We start from the raw sequence: 15,703 nt of genomic DNA, 5'->3' as shown, positions 1-15,703 counted from the left end.
TATCACTTATATTGTTTATTTTTCTGAAGGATTCAGTAATGCTAGTATCATTGGACAATGAATTCGGCCACACAGGTGGGAGTGTTTTGTGAATTCGACAAATCACATACAGTGCCCGCATACAAACAATAATGATGGCATTTCGCAAGTTAGCTTTCTCAATTGTATGAATATACTTCAAATTGTTCTTACATTAATATTTATATGTAACAGGTAACCATAATTGAGACTACCTCCAAAAATTACCTGAGGTACCTGTTGAATTATGATTACCTAAAGCATATTACCTCACATCTACATCAATAATAATTCTTTCTGGGATTTTAAGAAAACAAGTTCAATAATGGTGATCTACTCAAATCTAGTTGGTCATTCATTAGAATGTTTGAATTTTTAAGTATATTAATTTCCATTGCTTCCAAATGATTCAGTTTCAAACCTTTATTTTCTATGTGTAAAATTTCGAACTCTTCGATAAAGATATGATTTTCTTCTAGAAGATGATTTGAATATGTTGAATTTATTTTCTAATTTACATAGCTCGTATTATGTTCCTGGATTCGATTTCTAAATGTTCTGCTAGTTGGACCAAATTAGTTTATCGCATGTCCATTTGATCAGTTCCTACCCAAATTCTGGTATAATTATTAGTCATTGAGGACTTAGACGGACATATGATTCACATCCGAGGAAGCTATTGTACAGCGAAACACGTGTTACGGTTTTGTAAACTGTTCAGTGAGAATCTCACAATAAAGTTTTACTTGAATAAATTCAGGGGTGTGATTGAACCGTGATGGCATATAATTTGAAATTTAGGAATAACCCTCCTTTCAAATTTATTTTAGGGAATTTACGTGCGCAAATGCACCCACAGGCAGATGCCAACAATGTGCATTTCTCTCTCTCTGTTTGGTTGGCCCTTGCTTCCGAGCAGGTGCATTTGGCCAGTTCTCCTTCTGTTACACGTCACTTATGTAACAGTAGCTTCGTCCGGGGTTGCAGTTGTCCTGCTTTATGCAGACTGCTTTCTTATTGTGTCACTTTCTTCTTCTTTTGCTCTCTTTGTTATTTTTTGCTTTGTCTTTTGTCTGTTGTAGTCGGTGTAGGTTTGTTAGTATTTTCATATTTTATGTCATCTGTCATTACTATCAACGTCAACCATCAACCACCGAGTTCAATAACCTCCATGGATAATTGTGGTCCACATCAAAACAATAATAATAATGCATTCTTCAACACAATCTAATTACAGAGAGAAGGTTATTTGTAGGGCTTGTCTTCAAATCATTCATGGACCTTCCTTTAAAGTTCATGAGGTATGCAATCCGAAAGATGAAGAGGAGATCAAAATTCATGAAATATTAAAAATTGTTGTCCCTGAGTTGGTGAGTCTCTGGAGAAATGATATATTATTTGGTACATGTATTAATATTGAGTTTTAATTTCAGTTCTTGAAATTATCTGAAAGTCCAGAAATTTGTTATGATTGTAAAGAAAGTGTGCGGATGATTCATGCATTTAGAAGACGATGCATACAAACTGTCCAACTGATAGCATTATACATAAAGTATAATAAGAATATTTCGGGTCCTATTGACTTGCACAGTGTATTAGAATATCACAATACTAAACAGCTAGTAGTACATCAAAATGTACAGAAAATCATTTCTGACTGGGAGGATGATTCCAGTGGAGACAAGTCTTCTGAGACTATGGATATACCGATTACAGAAGTGGAGAAAAAAAACGTGAGTGATAAAAAAGTATAATTTTGGTTCAAGTGATTATTGGGGGAATTCCTATCACTATCTCAAGACAGGCACAGAGACAATCCAAAACTGTACTAAATGTGTAATTAGAAAAAACTCCAGTAATAGTTATTACTACACCAAAGGTTCCAAACAGTGCATCATAAGTATGAAGACTGATTCACAAAAAGATTTTTACTTTATTTCAAGTTAGTGGAAGCCTTCAAACAGCCTTATTTGCTCAAGTATAAGAATGAAAAATGCTGCCCCTTCTGAAAAAAGGAAAATTATTTTTGAGTTAAATTATAAGTGGTCTGTTCAAAGAATACAGTGAATTTAAATTTTTTGTTCAATAAATATTCATCAATTACTATTTCGTCTCGGTCAAAGTATTTCCCCTACACTTGTGCCAACATCTTTTCCAATCTTCACAGCAGTTCTGTTGTGTTTTTGGCCAAAAAATTACAAACAAGCAATAGTGAGTGAGCAGGTATAATATCATGATGCAAAAGCCATGAGTTGTTTTTTCCGCAATACCGGACGTTCTATTCGAATTGCTTCTCGCAAGTGACCTGTAACTTATTGATAGTACCACTATGTGGCAAAAATTCCTGATGCACTACCCCATGGTAATCGAAGAAAAGAGTGAGCAAAACCTTGACATTAAATCGAATTTGGCGTGCTTTTTTTGATCTTGGCTCTGCTGAGCTCTTCCATCGGGACAATTTGACTTTGGTTTCGATGTCATAACCATATACCCATGATTTATACCAGCTATAATCCTTATAAGCAAATCTGGATCACCTTTGATGTCATTCAACAATTTCTGACCGATGCTCATGCGAGGGTTTTATTGGTCAAAATTCAGCAATTTTGGAACAAAGTATGCTGCCAAAAGCTTCATGCCTAAAATTACCGAAAAAATTGTATGGCATTTGCCAACCAATATGCCAACGTCTCCAGCAACTCCTCTAATAGTGATTCGATGATCCTCCATAACAATTTTCTACACTTGATGTACTGGGGCGTCCAGACAAGCATAGTCATTCACATTTCCTCGATCATCTGTGAAAAGCTTGTACCACTTGTAAACACTTTTCTGACTCAAAGTACAGTCCCGTATGTCACTGTCAACATTTCAAGTGTTTTTGAACACTCATTTTCATATAAAATTTGATACAATTTAAAATACAGTGATCTGATCCCTGTTGAGCTAGCAGAACCACTTTTAATTTTTATATTTATTTTGAGGCCATAATTTTAGGCTTATTTAAGGTTGATGTACTCCAGATTGTTTCAGTATTGATTGGAATGTGCCTGTGGTCTGTACAGAAAGATGGTTATTGCCTAATAACAAAAGTTGGTTTGGAGCCCTCATTAATAACAGATATCTTTCTCCTAGTGTAGGGCAACTCACCTCGCGGTTTATATTAGTGCTACCACATGATGTATGGTGTAAATTGACGTCACATCCCATTAATATTTGATATTTGTTTAGTTTGCTTTAGTTGATGAATAGATGCACAGTGGGAGGACGTGCTGTGTCCGAGTCTCCCGTGAACTAAGCTGAACAGGCGATGATGTTCGGCCTACCCTTCTCCGCTAGGGAAACTTGGATGCCTACATCTTAGGTGCAGAAGCCTGTAATCACAAAATAATTGATATTTGCCTTGATGACTAGACATGCTCTGGGTTTCGCCTCAGAGCACCCTATTACCTCACCAGCAATATTTCTCAGTCCGGTTACTTGGTCTATATTTCCTGTTCAGGGTTCATGCATCCCTAACATTTTCATGTTATAACTCTTTGAAATTGGTAGGACAGCCATCTTATTTGTCGCTATTCTGATTTTTCTTATCCTTGAATATTTCCATTTGATATCTATATCATGGGGGTGCATAAAAAATAGGCCATCTTGGGCGTTCCCCTATTTTGGCTTTAGAGTGATGTATGTCATTTTTCGTTTATTTATTAATAAACCCTTATCCAAACCAAACATTTATGCAAAATTTCAGCTCAATCGATTTAGCATTACTTAATTGCTCCAAAGTTTATTTGCAAGATTTATCCTAACCCTAAACTTGTGACAAATATAGTCTCAGTACAACAAAAGAGGCTAAACTTGTTTTTCTACAAACCATTTGGTTGATCCACAATAAACGAGTTTTGGTGACATCAAATTGTTCTTATCAATATTCAAAGCAACTTTTGTAAAAATATTTGGCTTTCGTTATTTGAGGTTTGACATAGCGCATAGGGGAATCAGTTTTAGTAACGATAGGCGATGAAAGGTAAATGGAAAGAAATGAATGAATCTTGTATATGCTTTTCACAATTGATTTCTTAGTTGCTAAATGCCTTTATGGACTTTATTCAACCAAATTGTGTTGAAATGACTTTAGTAAGAATTGATTGATTGTCTGGTTCCCATGACAAAATGAGTTTCAATTTCAAGTTTTAAATACTGTCATTTTTCATTATTGATTACATTGTAGTTTGTCTCACAAATTATTATTCATTTGACATTTTTAGCAAAGCCCACCATCATTGGAAGTGAAGAGATGTTTTGTTCCATCATGTCCCAATACCAGTATAAATTCCAACAAACAATTTATACGCTTGCCAAAACAGGATAAAATAAGAAGGAACTGGTGTTCTGCAGTGGGAACCAACATTTCTTTTTCAAAGACTTCCCGTCTATATTGCTGCGATAATCACTTCAATGTAAGTTCTAAGTACTATAACAAAAATATTACAATATTCAATCTTCAGGCCAGTCTCAACTTATCTACACTGTAGGTTAGTGGGCTGATACCTATCTGAAAACAACTACTCCCCTGGCAAATATCACGAAGGGCGTTGGATTATATCTGGATTATATCTGATAGGTGTCAGTGTAGGATTCTTCACTAAAGTCATTTCTGCATATGCTGTTAACGATACACTGAAGAGTGGTCAAACAGCCCGAAACCGGCCTGCCTGAGGTTTGGCTTTCATAGAGCTGCTCACTATAGATACGAAAAACCTCCTATTTCCCTTTCTTCGCATCTCTTATGCATTCAACAGTCTAGTCTAAGATAACTTCTTTCATAATCAAAACATTTAGGGCACCTATCTTTCGAGTGTTCATTTCAATATACTCTCATTTATCAGCGTGTGACAAACGAAAATTAGATAAAGTATTGAAAACAATCTTCTAGAAGACATATGTGCTGGAGAATGATCTGAAAGTGGGTCAGTTTAAAATGTAAACAACACAGGACCTTGCGAAGACCGAAGGGATCTTACTTCATCGAACAGAACATATGTGTTTTAGGCAGGTCGGTAAAATATAATGAAACAATAATCGGGAATCGAAATAATTAAGAAAGAATATTAAAGTTAGTTGGTAATCTTTAAAATAATATTTAAGAGGTTATAAATTAGGTATTCAAAAAGGCCGCGTGTATCAGCTCTTGTTTGTTCTTGCCAGCAGGCAGATGTAACTGAATTTCACCTGTTGCTAAAATGATATAAAAACTCCTATGGGCGAAGTCAAAAGTCAGTCCTGTGCAAAACTTTCGTCATGTAGTGAAAATAGTGTCAGTTTCTGGATACCTGAAACTTAACTCCGGTTTCTGAAGTGTAAAAATTAAATAATGTGTTTTCGATTAAAATCAGTGCGTTTTCGTTTTTAGATCCAGAACGGTATATTGTACATGAATATTACAGAAAAATCATGCGAAAATTTAAAAATGCTATCAATCAATCAATTAGCGCGACTGAATAATAATAATAATAATATTTATTTCTTTGGTTGAAAAGTACAGTTGACAGAAATCAATGCAAAATAAACAAAGAAAATGTCAATTATAAACGTAAATGTAAAAACATGTAAAACATGTAAAAAAAGTAAAATCCTTAATATAAACTATTGTAATTGCTTAAAAATAAATAAATAGGTTTATTTATTTTTAAGCAATTACAATAGTTTATATTAAGGATTTTACTTGTTGGGATCATAACTGAACTCTAATGCTTGACTGGTTTCAACAATTGAAACTTTCCTGATGTACCATTTGGGATGTTATAATAATTCTGTAGTGTACTGGACTGATAAATAAATAAATAAATAAATGTAAATAACTACATATAACCATTTTATAAATGTCAGTCCAAATATGTAACCATATTATAAGTCAGTCAAAATAATATAAATATATAAATAATATAAACAATACAATAACAGAAACAGTGATAAACATCCATAAGTAATAAAAGTAACAAATATAAAAATGTAAATGTAACTAGTTATAGACTATAAAAAGGCCAATAAAATATAATCAACACACAATTTCTCAAGTATTGAAAGTCAACACTTTCACCAAATGTGCTAAAGCTCAAGATCTCAGGTTAGTTGATTGGTGAATTCTTGAATGGTGTAACAAGTCCTTTGAAGTAGCATTTTTTTCAGCTGACTTTTGAACACATTAATATTTGGGAAATTCTTAAGAGCTATTGGAAGCATATTGTATAATCTACACCCACTGTACTCTACGCTTTTTTCATACAAAGAAGTTCTATGAACGTTTGGTACGATTAGATCTTTCGAACGAGTATTGTGGTTATGATTTGGAAGAGAGGACTGAAAATTAGATTTATTTTTGAAAACATATGCTCTAGCCTCTAGTATGTAGGTGCTGGCAACTGTAAGAATTTTTAGCTGTTTAAAAGCATCTCTATATGAATCACGATACACCCTAGCTTAGCTATTATTCTAACTGCATATTTCTGGAGGAGAAATATCCTTTTAACTGAAGCACTCATACCCCAGTTGAGAATGCCATATCGAAGGTGTAAATGGAAGTTAGCATGGTACAATGTTAAGAGTATACTAGAGCTGCAATGATTTGACATGAATCTAATAGAATAGCAGCTTTTCTTTAGTTTATTACATAAGGTATCAATATGTTGATTCCATATTAATTTTTTATCTAGAACAACTCCTAGCATATTCACAGTTTCTACAGGACTAATTGATTTTTCATTATTTTCATATAGTATCACATTCGAATCCCTTTGACCACGTCTGCTGAACAATATGGTGTTAGTTTTAGATTTGTTGAGTTTCAAATTGTTCTTTACAGCCCACAATATGATTTTATCATATATATCCTCAGCAGTTTTATGGAGTGCCTCCATGTTGTCTTCAACTATAAAAATATTTGTATCGTCAGCATAACTTATAACGAATACCGAGTTTGTTTTACTGATGAACGTAATTAGATCATTAGCAAATAACAAGAAAAAAAAGGGGCCTAAATTCGAACCCTGGGGAACTCTCTGCTTTATATCACAATCATCGCATGTACATTGACCAATTCTCACTTTTTGCCTCCTACCTATAAGATAAGATCTCACCAAATCATGTGGTACCCCTCTTACACCTGATCTATAAAGCTTAGATAGTAACAGTTCATGGTCCACACAATCAAAAGCACGTGAGAAATCTATAAAAAGGCCCGTGACACATTTTTTCCTGTCAAGAGCATTAACAATTCTCGACTGAAATTCACATAGGGCTGACTCTGTACTCTTGGATTTAGTGAAACTGTGCTGTGAAGATGACAATAGTTTGTCTATTCTATTCAATTCAAGTTATTGAATAGAACAGTGAAATATACAGAAAACACTTTTCTTTACTCAGTTTGTATTACAAACATTCATTATGGAATCGAATCAGATATCGTTCACAGGATTCCTACACAATATACTAAATGAAAGAGGTAAAATTTCACTTATACGGAACAGTGTCATCCTCACTGGTAGACATCCGATGTTTCGCCTTAAGATGCTGGTCCTATAAGCTATTCAGTACCAAATCTGGATAACATTTTAAGAAAAAAACATTCATTTCATTTATAACATTATTACTTGATGTAAAGGGTTGAGTTCAATCTACTCATATCATCGATGATAGTGGGTAATGACATTCATTAACTTATTTGATTGGATCCCAGCCAAAGGAATCTTGTTTAAATTGAAAGGGTTTTATTTTTTATGTTATATGCCTTTTTTTCAGACTTGTGAATAATATGTGGCAAAATTAAATACCAGATATTATTTGGTAGATAAGTTGTGTTGGGACATTGAACATTGAAGATATAGTGTTTGGATACTTTCTGCTTTTATCAATGAGAAGATAAATCAATTAGAGTATTCCAAAAATTTGTTTTCAATGCTTCATTTATGCTTTTAATTATTTGACATCTTTAAATATTCATAAATAAATGGAATATTGATATTTTCAACCTTCAACTCGGAAAAAATAATGCTAATTAACAAAAGCATAATTGAGACACAAATTGCAATACAATTTTTTTTGCCAACTGTTTATTGTTTATTTAAGTATTCATCAAGTTCACTGTTCACTTCTTAATATTCATATTTAATAGTTTACAGGATTGAACTATTTCATTTATTTAATGGGGGGTTAGTTCCCCACCTGAGACAGATTCTGCGTACGCCGCAGCTCTCGCTCCTGAACTAAATTTACAGGGAGGTCAATTGGAGTCGTAAACTCGACATCCATCTCCTCTGTAGACTAGCTCCTGAACTAAATTTACAGTGAGGTCAGTTGGAGTCGTAAACTCGATATCCATCTCCTCTGTAGACTCGCTCCTGGATTAAATTTACAGGGAGGTCAGTTGGAGTCGTAAACTCGACATCCATCTCCTCTATAGCCTCGCTCCTGAACTAAATTTACAGGGAGGTCAGTTGGAGTCGTAAACTCGACATCCATCTCCTCTGTAGACTAGCTCCTGAACTAAATTTACAGGGAGGTCAGTTGAAGTCGTAAACTTGACAACCATCTCCTCTGTACCTCCTGAACTAAATTTACAGGGAGGTCAGTTGGAGTCGTAAACTCGATATCCATCTCCTCTGTAGACTCGCTCCTGAACTAAATTTACAGGGAGGCCCGTTGGAGTCGTAAACTCGACATCCATCTCCTCTGGAGACTCGCTCCTGAATTAAACTTACAGGGAGGTCAGTTGAAGTCGTAAACTTGACAACCATCTCCTCTGTACCTCCTGAACTAAATTTACAGGGAGGTCAGTTGGAGTCGTAAACTCGATATCCATCTCCTCTGTAGACTCGCTCCTGGAATAAATTTACAGAGAGGTCACTTGGAGTCGTAAACTCGACATCCATCTCCTCTGTAGACTCGCTCTTGAACTAAATTTACAGGGAGGCCGTTGGAGTCGTAAACTCGACATCCATCTCCTCTGAAAACTCGCTCCTGAATTAAATTTACAGGGAGGTCAGTTGGAGTTGTAAACTCGACATCCATCTCCTCTGTAGACTCGCTCCTGAATTAAATTTTACAGGAAGATTAGTTGGAGTCGTAAACTCGACATCCATCTCCTCTGTAGACTCGCTGCTGATCTAAGTTTACAGGGAGGTCAGTTGGAGTCGTAAGCTCGACATCCATCTTCTCTGTAGACTTAGCGCCAGAAAGAATTTTTTAAGTTTACTCTGTCCATAAAGGTCCCACGACTAGCTAGGGAAAGAAGGTCAATCACGGCAGAGCCCTACATTACCGTGACAAGGCGATGCTACGACGAGAGGGCGCCCGGTATCTCGAAGGTTCCGTAGAGACAGCTGATAGGCTCAGTGTCATTCATCCTCTCGGCACGGATACACACCTAAGAATTAAGCCATCGTTGGGATGCCATTCAGTTAGGGAATAACAGAACCACAAGTGATTCTGTCATTCCCGTATCCAGCGGGGCTACGTGGAAGCAGGCATCCGATGGCCGGTTTGCTCAACCCCCACATCCCAAGCCAATGCACTCGCCGAAAACAGCATGTACAGTGGTTCAGGCAGTGAAAGATGAACAAGGACAGCCAACCCGCCATAAATGTTAATAAGTGTGTTTGATCTAAATAAAAAAGCGAAGTCGCGAACATAACACCGGCAAACCGTGGACACGTGTTTCTGGCTATTGGCCTCATCGGTTCGCGAGTTCTTTAACACAGTTGTTAACGTCTTTATATACAATGTTTGTGGCTGATAACTGACAAAGAAATAACAACAAATCCGGCTAATGCCACGCTGAATGCTGAAATAGATAAGTAGATATTAGACACTTTGATTCATGTCAAGTAACTTCCTGTTGTTTCTCCATCAGTTGTCTGCCACATATATCTAAAAAATGAATTCCTTTCTATTTTTTTACCAGGTCACCATAAACAGGTTTTCTCTTAATGCTGCCTCGCACTGATATTGTTATCATCATTTGTCATTTTTTCAGATTGAAGAAGATAGTGAAAATTGGATGAAATTTAAAATTATGAATGCTAAATTACGTATGAAAAATGATGTTAAGCCGCATCTTAATTTGAACAAAGGGAATACAGAAGTCTGTGAAAAAATCCAATCACAGTTATCCTCTTCGTCAAGGAAAAGAAAGGTAGAGAGCATACAATTCGATTCGAAAAATGCTAGTAACTCTAATGCAGAAAATCCCTCCATAATATCTGCTAATAGAATTCCAGAAACAACTGATATTTTATCCAGCCAAAAATCACCAAGAATAGACTTTGGATTCAAGGTGAGCATAGTTATAAATTTTATGAAACCTAGTGGAGAAGATACAGATTTTCAACTGGTATATTCAATTGAAAATTATTTTATTCTGTTCTAAGATATCTAGCATTGATTGTCTGGGCTTTCTCAAATGTCTATTCTTCAGTTTGGCTTATTTGTGGCTGAAAGGTAGAAGTGGAATCTCTGGCGTGGAATAAATCCAAAACAAGTACTGCTTCCAAATACCAGAACTGCAACACTATTTCCGACGCTTGTGTCATCAATCAACCAGCAACTAGACTCTAGTCTAGATCATCTCCTGATGACACCAACTGGTTATTAAAATTCGTGTTGAGAAGAGTGTTACAGTTATGATATTTGTGGGTAGTGCTTGTATTGGATTGGTTTAATTTGTGTTTGGAAAATTTTGAAATAATCATTTTCTTATTTTTTCAAATTTGAAATAATATGAGGGTGAGTAACAGTTTTTTTGACAGCAGATAGTGAATGAATTGTTTTAAATTCAAGGTTATTGTTATATCTACGGGTTCTTTTAAGAGGCAATTTTTCATATACCTCAGTAACACACTATAGACTCAACTAATACATTATCCACTCAATCACTTCACTCATGATGTTATATTGGACTGATTGTCCCAAGCACTATAATTAAACCACACACACTCACACACACACATACACACACACTATTGTACACTATTTCCATTGTAAATTAAAGTGGTGTTATCAGCAAATATTTGTAATTTACCATATACTGCTTTCCATTAAAAAAATAATGACATGCTGAAGAAAGATATTTATCAAAAATTGCAACTGAATACAGATAAATTGCAGATTCAACATATAAACAGAATTGAATTTTAGGAATAAGAGTAGTTTTGAATTTTTGGAAAGAAAGTTTTTGGTTTTCTACTACTCCATCTTGATACAAAAAAATGTGGGAATCTTCCAAAGAAAGGAAGGAAGTAATCAATTTGAAAATAAGTAACTCTATACATGGATGTGTAGATCATGCAAAGAAGTAACTTTCAGACACAAACTGGAAAAAAGCCCTCCTGAAACAGCTACTTTCATATAAACATTGAATTACACGAAAGAAAAAAATTCTTTCGAAACAAATACTTTTATATGAACACTGAATTATACAGAAAATACTTTTCTCTACTCAGTTTGTATTCCAAACATTCGTTATGGAATAAAATCAGATATCATTCACAGGAGTTATAAATTAAATGAATGGTAACAAATTGCACTTACATGAAACACTGTTATGACGGTAACAGTGATCATCTTCAGGAGAAAGATTGAACTCAGTTTAAGGAAGATTAAACTCAGCTTAATCTCCCTCTTGAATATGATCACTCGGTGATTGAAACACGTGTCGAGGTGTTGAAATAACAGTTTGGGGTTGGGAAAAAACTCCAGCAAGGAAAACTGAAACATAAAATGCAATTTGTCATGTAGTATTTAATGTACAGAGCGAACGTAAATAGTCTTCCCCCTTATCATTTTCAGTACTTTTTGATAAGAAAAACTAATGATGCATCACTCATCGCCGAAAGGGCGCTACCAACTTTTTTTTCAAATAGAAAGGGGGATCTTGTGATAGCTTGTTTGATAGGCATTTCACTTTATCCAATATTTTTTTATTGTTGGAAATCGAATTAGCTGTTCCCAAGTAATTGTCAGTTTTATATTCGTTTTGAGAATCTGCAAACTATAAATATCATTAAATTGATTGATGTAGCCTTTACTACATGGTAGGAGATCATCTTGAAAAATGAGAACTGAAACTTTCTGTTTTTTACTACTTTTATCTGTAACTATCGTTACTTCAGTTTCTTCCTATATGGACATTTTCAAGTTTTATTGCATTAGTTTTAAAATGTCAATATAGGACGAAACTGCAGTAAAGAGGCGTCATATCAGGTGATCTAATGGGCTGTTTCAAGGGATAACATTTGTTTGTCTACCGGTTTAGAAAATTGTCAAACCAGTTTTCAACTAATATTAGGTTTCAGCAAGATAAGGTACACCTCTTCATTATGACAAGCTGGTTTGAAGATGACGATTAGCCAAACTAGTGGATAGATAAACGTGGTTCCTTAGAAAGACCCGCTGCATTACCTAGTATAACGACCTTAGATTTTTGTGAGGATAAGTGAAATCTTGAATTTACTTCACACATCCGTAGTCTACCCTAATGCTCATGGTTAGAATAAACAGTCCTCCTAACGAAATTACCTCAGAAACATTCCATAATGAATTCGTAAACAAGTCTAATTATTGTCAGAAAGTAAATGGAAGGAACTGAAGTGAGTCAAGAATACATTTTTTAAAATTATAATACTTATCTTTTTTTCGTAAATCCTCAAATGTAATATAAAACTGCTCAATACGTAGGAGCTACCAATCCGATTTCCAAAAATGAGAAAATGTTGGACAGAGAATTGAAATACCTATCAAACAAGTTTATAACAAAACTACCTTTCCTATAAAAAAAAGTTGGTAACGCCCCCTCGGCAACACTGTTGTCTTTCTTCTCAAAGAGGACTGAAAAAGATACCATTTTACATAAATTTTGTCCTTCCTTGCTATCTTGTTCCGTTCAAAAGTTAAGAGGAGAGACTATTACGACGTCCGTACAGTATATCAATCATTTGATGATAAATTACCAACTTTGTCTGTTTTTTTGAACCATCTAAAGCTTTTCATACAGTCAGCCATTCATAACTTTTGAAAAGATTACAAGCAATTAGATTTCGAGGAACTGCATTGAATCTAATGGATAGTTATTGTCAAAACAATATATTTTTTCTAAGGATTGATTCATTTTATATGCAAGCTGAAGGAAAAGTTCAGTATTTTGCAGATGATATAGTGGTTTCATATATCGCTAATAGCTAGTATAATTTAAATGTAACTGTCGAAGCAGATTTCAAATCTTTGACGCTTACTGTATTGAATTATTAGCCATAAGGATTGCCCGATTTGCATGTATATGTGCGCGTAAGTGTGTGCATGTGCGTTCCAAGACTTTCATTTATTTATTTATTTATTTATTTATTCTCATACAGGTGTAACCTAATTACATGGGAAAATCGTTATATATGTATCGTACATTCATACCCAGTATACAATAAAAGAAACTAAAGCTATACACATGTAATAAGAAAAAAATAAAAAAGTAACTAATCCATAAATATGACAAAGAAGCTATTGGTTGACACTTAATATATAATTTTTCAACCCAGTAAAAAATTCTCTAGGGGATTGGACAAAGCTGAGTTCGGACATTAATAGTGTATTATTTGTGACTTTCAGCATCGTTACGATTGGGGTACCTTGAGTCGTGGTGACTAATGATATTTCAAACAAAGGGGTTGATCGTGTAATTTTAATAGGGTTTCTTCGGTTCATCAAACTACGTAACTTGGGACAGTTGAGATAATTATTATAAATTTTGTAACATATTGCGATTATTATGTATAATCTTCTATTCTCTAAACTCGAGATTTCAAATTCTTTCCTGAGATCATTAGTTCTCACAGTATTATAATCTGGGTAGACTCCATATTTCTTAGAATATAAATGCCGCAGTAATCTATTTTGAATTTTCTCTAGATTATTTTTATATATAAAATAATACGGGTGCCAAACGGCTGCACAATATTCGAGTTTGGGTCTCACCAGAGCGTTATATATCCTAATGACTGTTTGGTAATTTCTAAAATGTTCACTTTGCCTCAAAACAAAACCTAAACTCCGTAAACCCTGAGAGACTACTGTTTCAATGTGTTTTTTAAATGACAGGGTTGAGTCATATCGTACCCCCAAATCTTTAACATTACTTACTCGTGCCAACGTGATATTTTCCATTTCATATGCATACTCTGTTTTATCTTTCTTTCTTGTGCAAGTCATTACACTACATTTTGACGTATTAAATGGTAACTTATTTTTCACACTCCATTGGTAAACATTTTCAATATCCTTTTGCAGCTTACTACAATCTTGAACACAATCTATCTTTCTATAAAATTTAAGGTCATCGGCAAAGAGTAAATAATTTGAATATTTAATTTCCGCTGATAGATTATTAATAAAAATTAGAAACAATAGAGGCCCCAGATTTGATCCTTGGGGCACTCCTGATTTTGATTGGTAGTCATCTGAATAGTTGGTACCGAATTTTACTCTGAACGTTCTCTCATTTAAATATGATGCTAAAAATTTCATAGTTCCTTTAGTAGCTCCACATAGAGAAAGTTCATTCAACAATACATCATGATTTACTTTGTCGAACGCTTTTTGGAAATCTGTGTATATCACGTCGACCTGAGTAGAATTTTCCAGACTTCTAAGTACGTCATGACTAAAAGATAACAGATTTGTGGAAGTTGACTTTTTTGGCACAAAGCCGTGCTGTTCTTCATTTATTAAATTCTTTACTTTGTGCCACACTTTAGCATATATTATCTGTTCGAACAATTTACCAGGAGCAGGTAACACAGCAATTGGCCGGTAATTTTCTATAAGTGATATTTTACCAGATTTGTGTATGGGAGTTACAATAGCACGTTTCCATCGTGATGGAAACATATTTTGTCTCAATGAAAGATTATATATATATAAATCAACGGTTCTTGGAAAAACTCCGAATAACCTTTTATAATATAAGGTGGGATATTATCTACACTAGCACATTTTTTTGGCTTAAGTTTTTTTAATGCTATAAAATAATCAGTTACTGTTACTTCGTCTAATGAAAAATCGGAGTTTTCTTCAGCAACGATATTAAAGTTGTATTGGGCCGTATGCTTGCAATATACAGATTCAAAATACTCACCAAAGCTATTTGGAACCTCGGCGTCGCTGAGTTTCATATTATTGTACTCAAAGACCGAAGACGAAGAAGAATTTTTTTTGTTACTTTTTGTATACGTCCAAAATGTGCTGGTGTCAGTTTTATTAGCATTTTCAATATCATTGATGTAGTTATCAAAACCTTGTTTCATCAAGCGTTTAAGATGTTTTCTTTCTGTGTTATATAAGGTCATATAATTGTTTGATAAATGTTTGAGTTTTCTATATTTATTTTTATTCCATAAACATTCTTTTATGTCTTTAGTGAACCATATAGGGTATTTATTTCTTGAAAAAATCAACAGCAATATCAACCTCATTCAATTGAAATAATGGTGTCCAGTCGATATTTTGAATAGATTGAGTCAATCTGAGAAAATCACATAATTGAAAATTATAATATTTTACTGATTCGATATCACGAGTTTTTCTAATGATCTCATCTGTAGCGAATATTTCAATATACATGGCAGGATGGTTAATATCCTCCTCTAAA

At 34.3% G+C, this 15,703-nt stretch overlaps 1 protein-coding gene across 4 annotated transcripts in view; it reads left to right on the top strand.

Moving 5' to 3' along the window:
- Positions 1-1,138: 1,138 nt before the first annotated feature.
- Positions 1,139-15,703, top strand: part of LOC111513263 (uncharacterized) — a 46,114-nt gene continuing 31,549 nt past the window's right edge. For 3 of the 4 annotated variants that reach the window (XM_023169444.2, XM_074185822.1, XM_074185823.1), the window contains exons 1-4: positions 1,139-1,388; positions 1,452-1,751; positions 4,284-4,475; positions 10,046-10,345. In XM_023169444.2, the coding sequence (XP_023025212.2) occupies positions 1,227-1,388; positions 1,452-1,751; positions 4,284-4,475; positions 10,046-10,345 (954 nt within the window). In that variant the 5' untranslated portion in view covers positions 1,139-1,226. The remainder of the gene's footprint in view (positions 1,389-1,451; positions 1,752-4,283; positions 4,476-10,045; positions 10,346-15,703) is intronic. The other variant, XM_074185824.1, reaches the window with a different exon arrangement.

This window comes from Leptinotarsa decemlineata, unplaced genomic scaffold, assembly GCF_025532065.1.
Source record: "Leptinotarsa decemlineata unplaced genomic scaffold, Ldec_3_MD MMD2_tig00078346_RagTag_RagTag, whole genome shotgun sequence".
Taxonomy (NCBI): Eukaryota; Metazoa; Arthropoda; class Insecta; order Coleoptera; family Chrysomelidae; genus Leptinotarsa; species Leptinotarsa decemlineata.
This window is presented reverse-complemented; position numbering and strand designations above follow the sequence as displayed.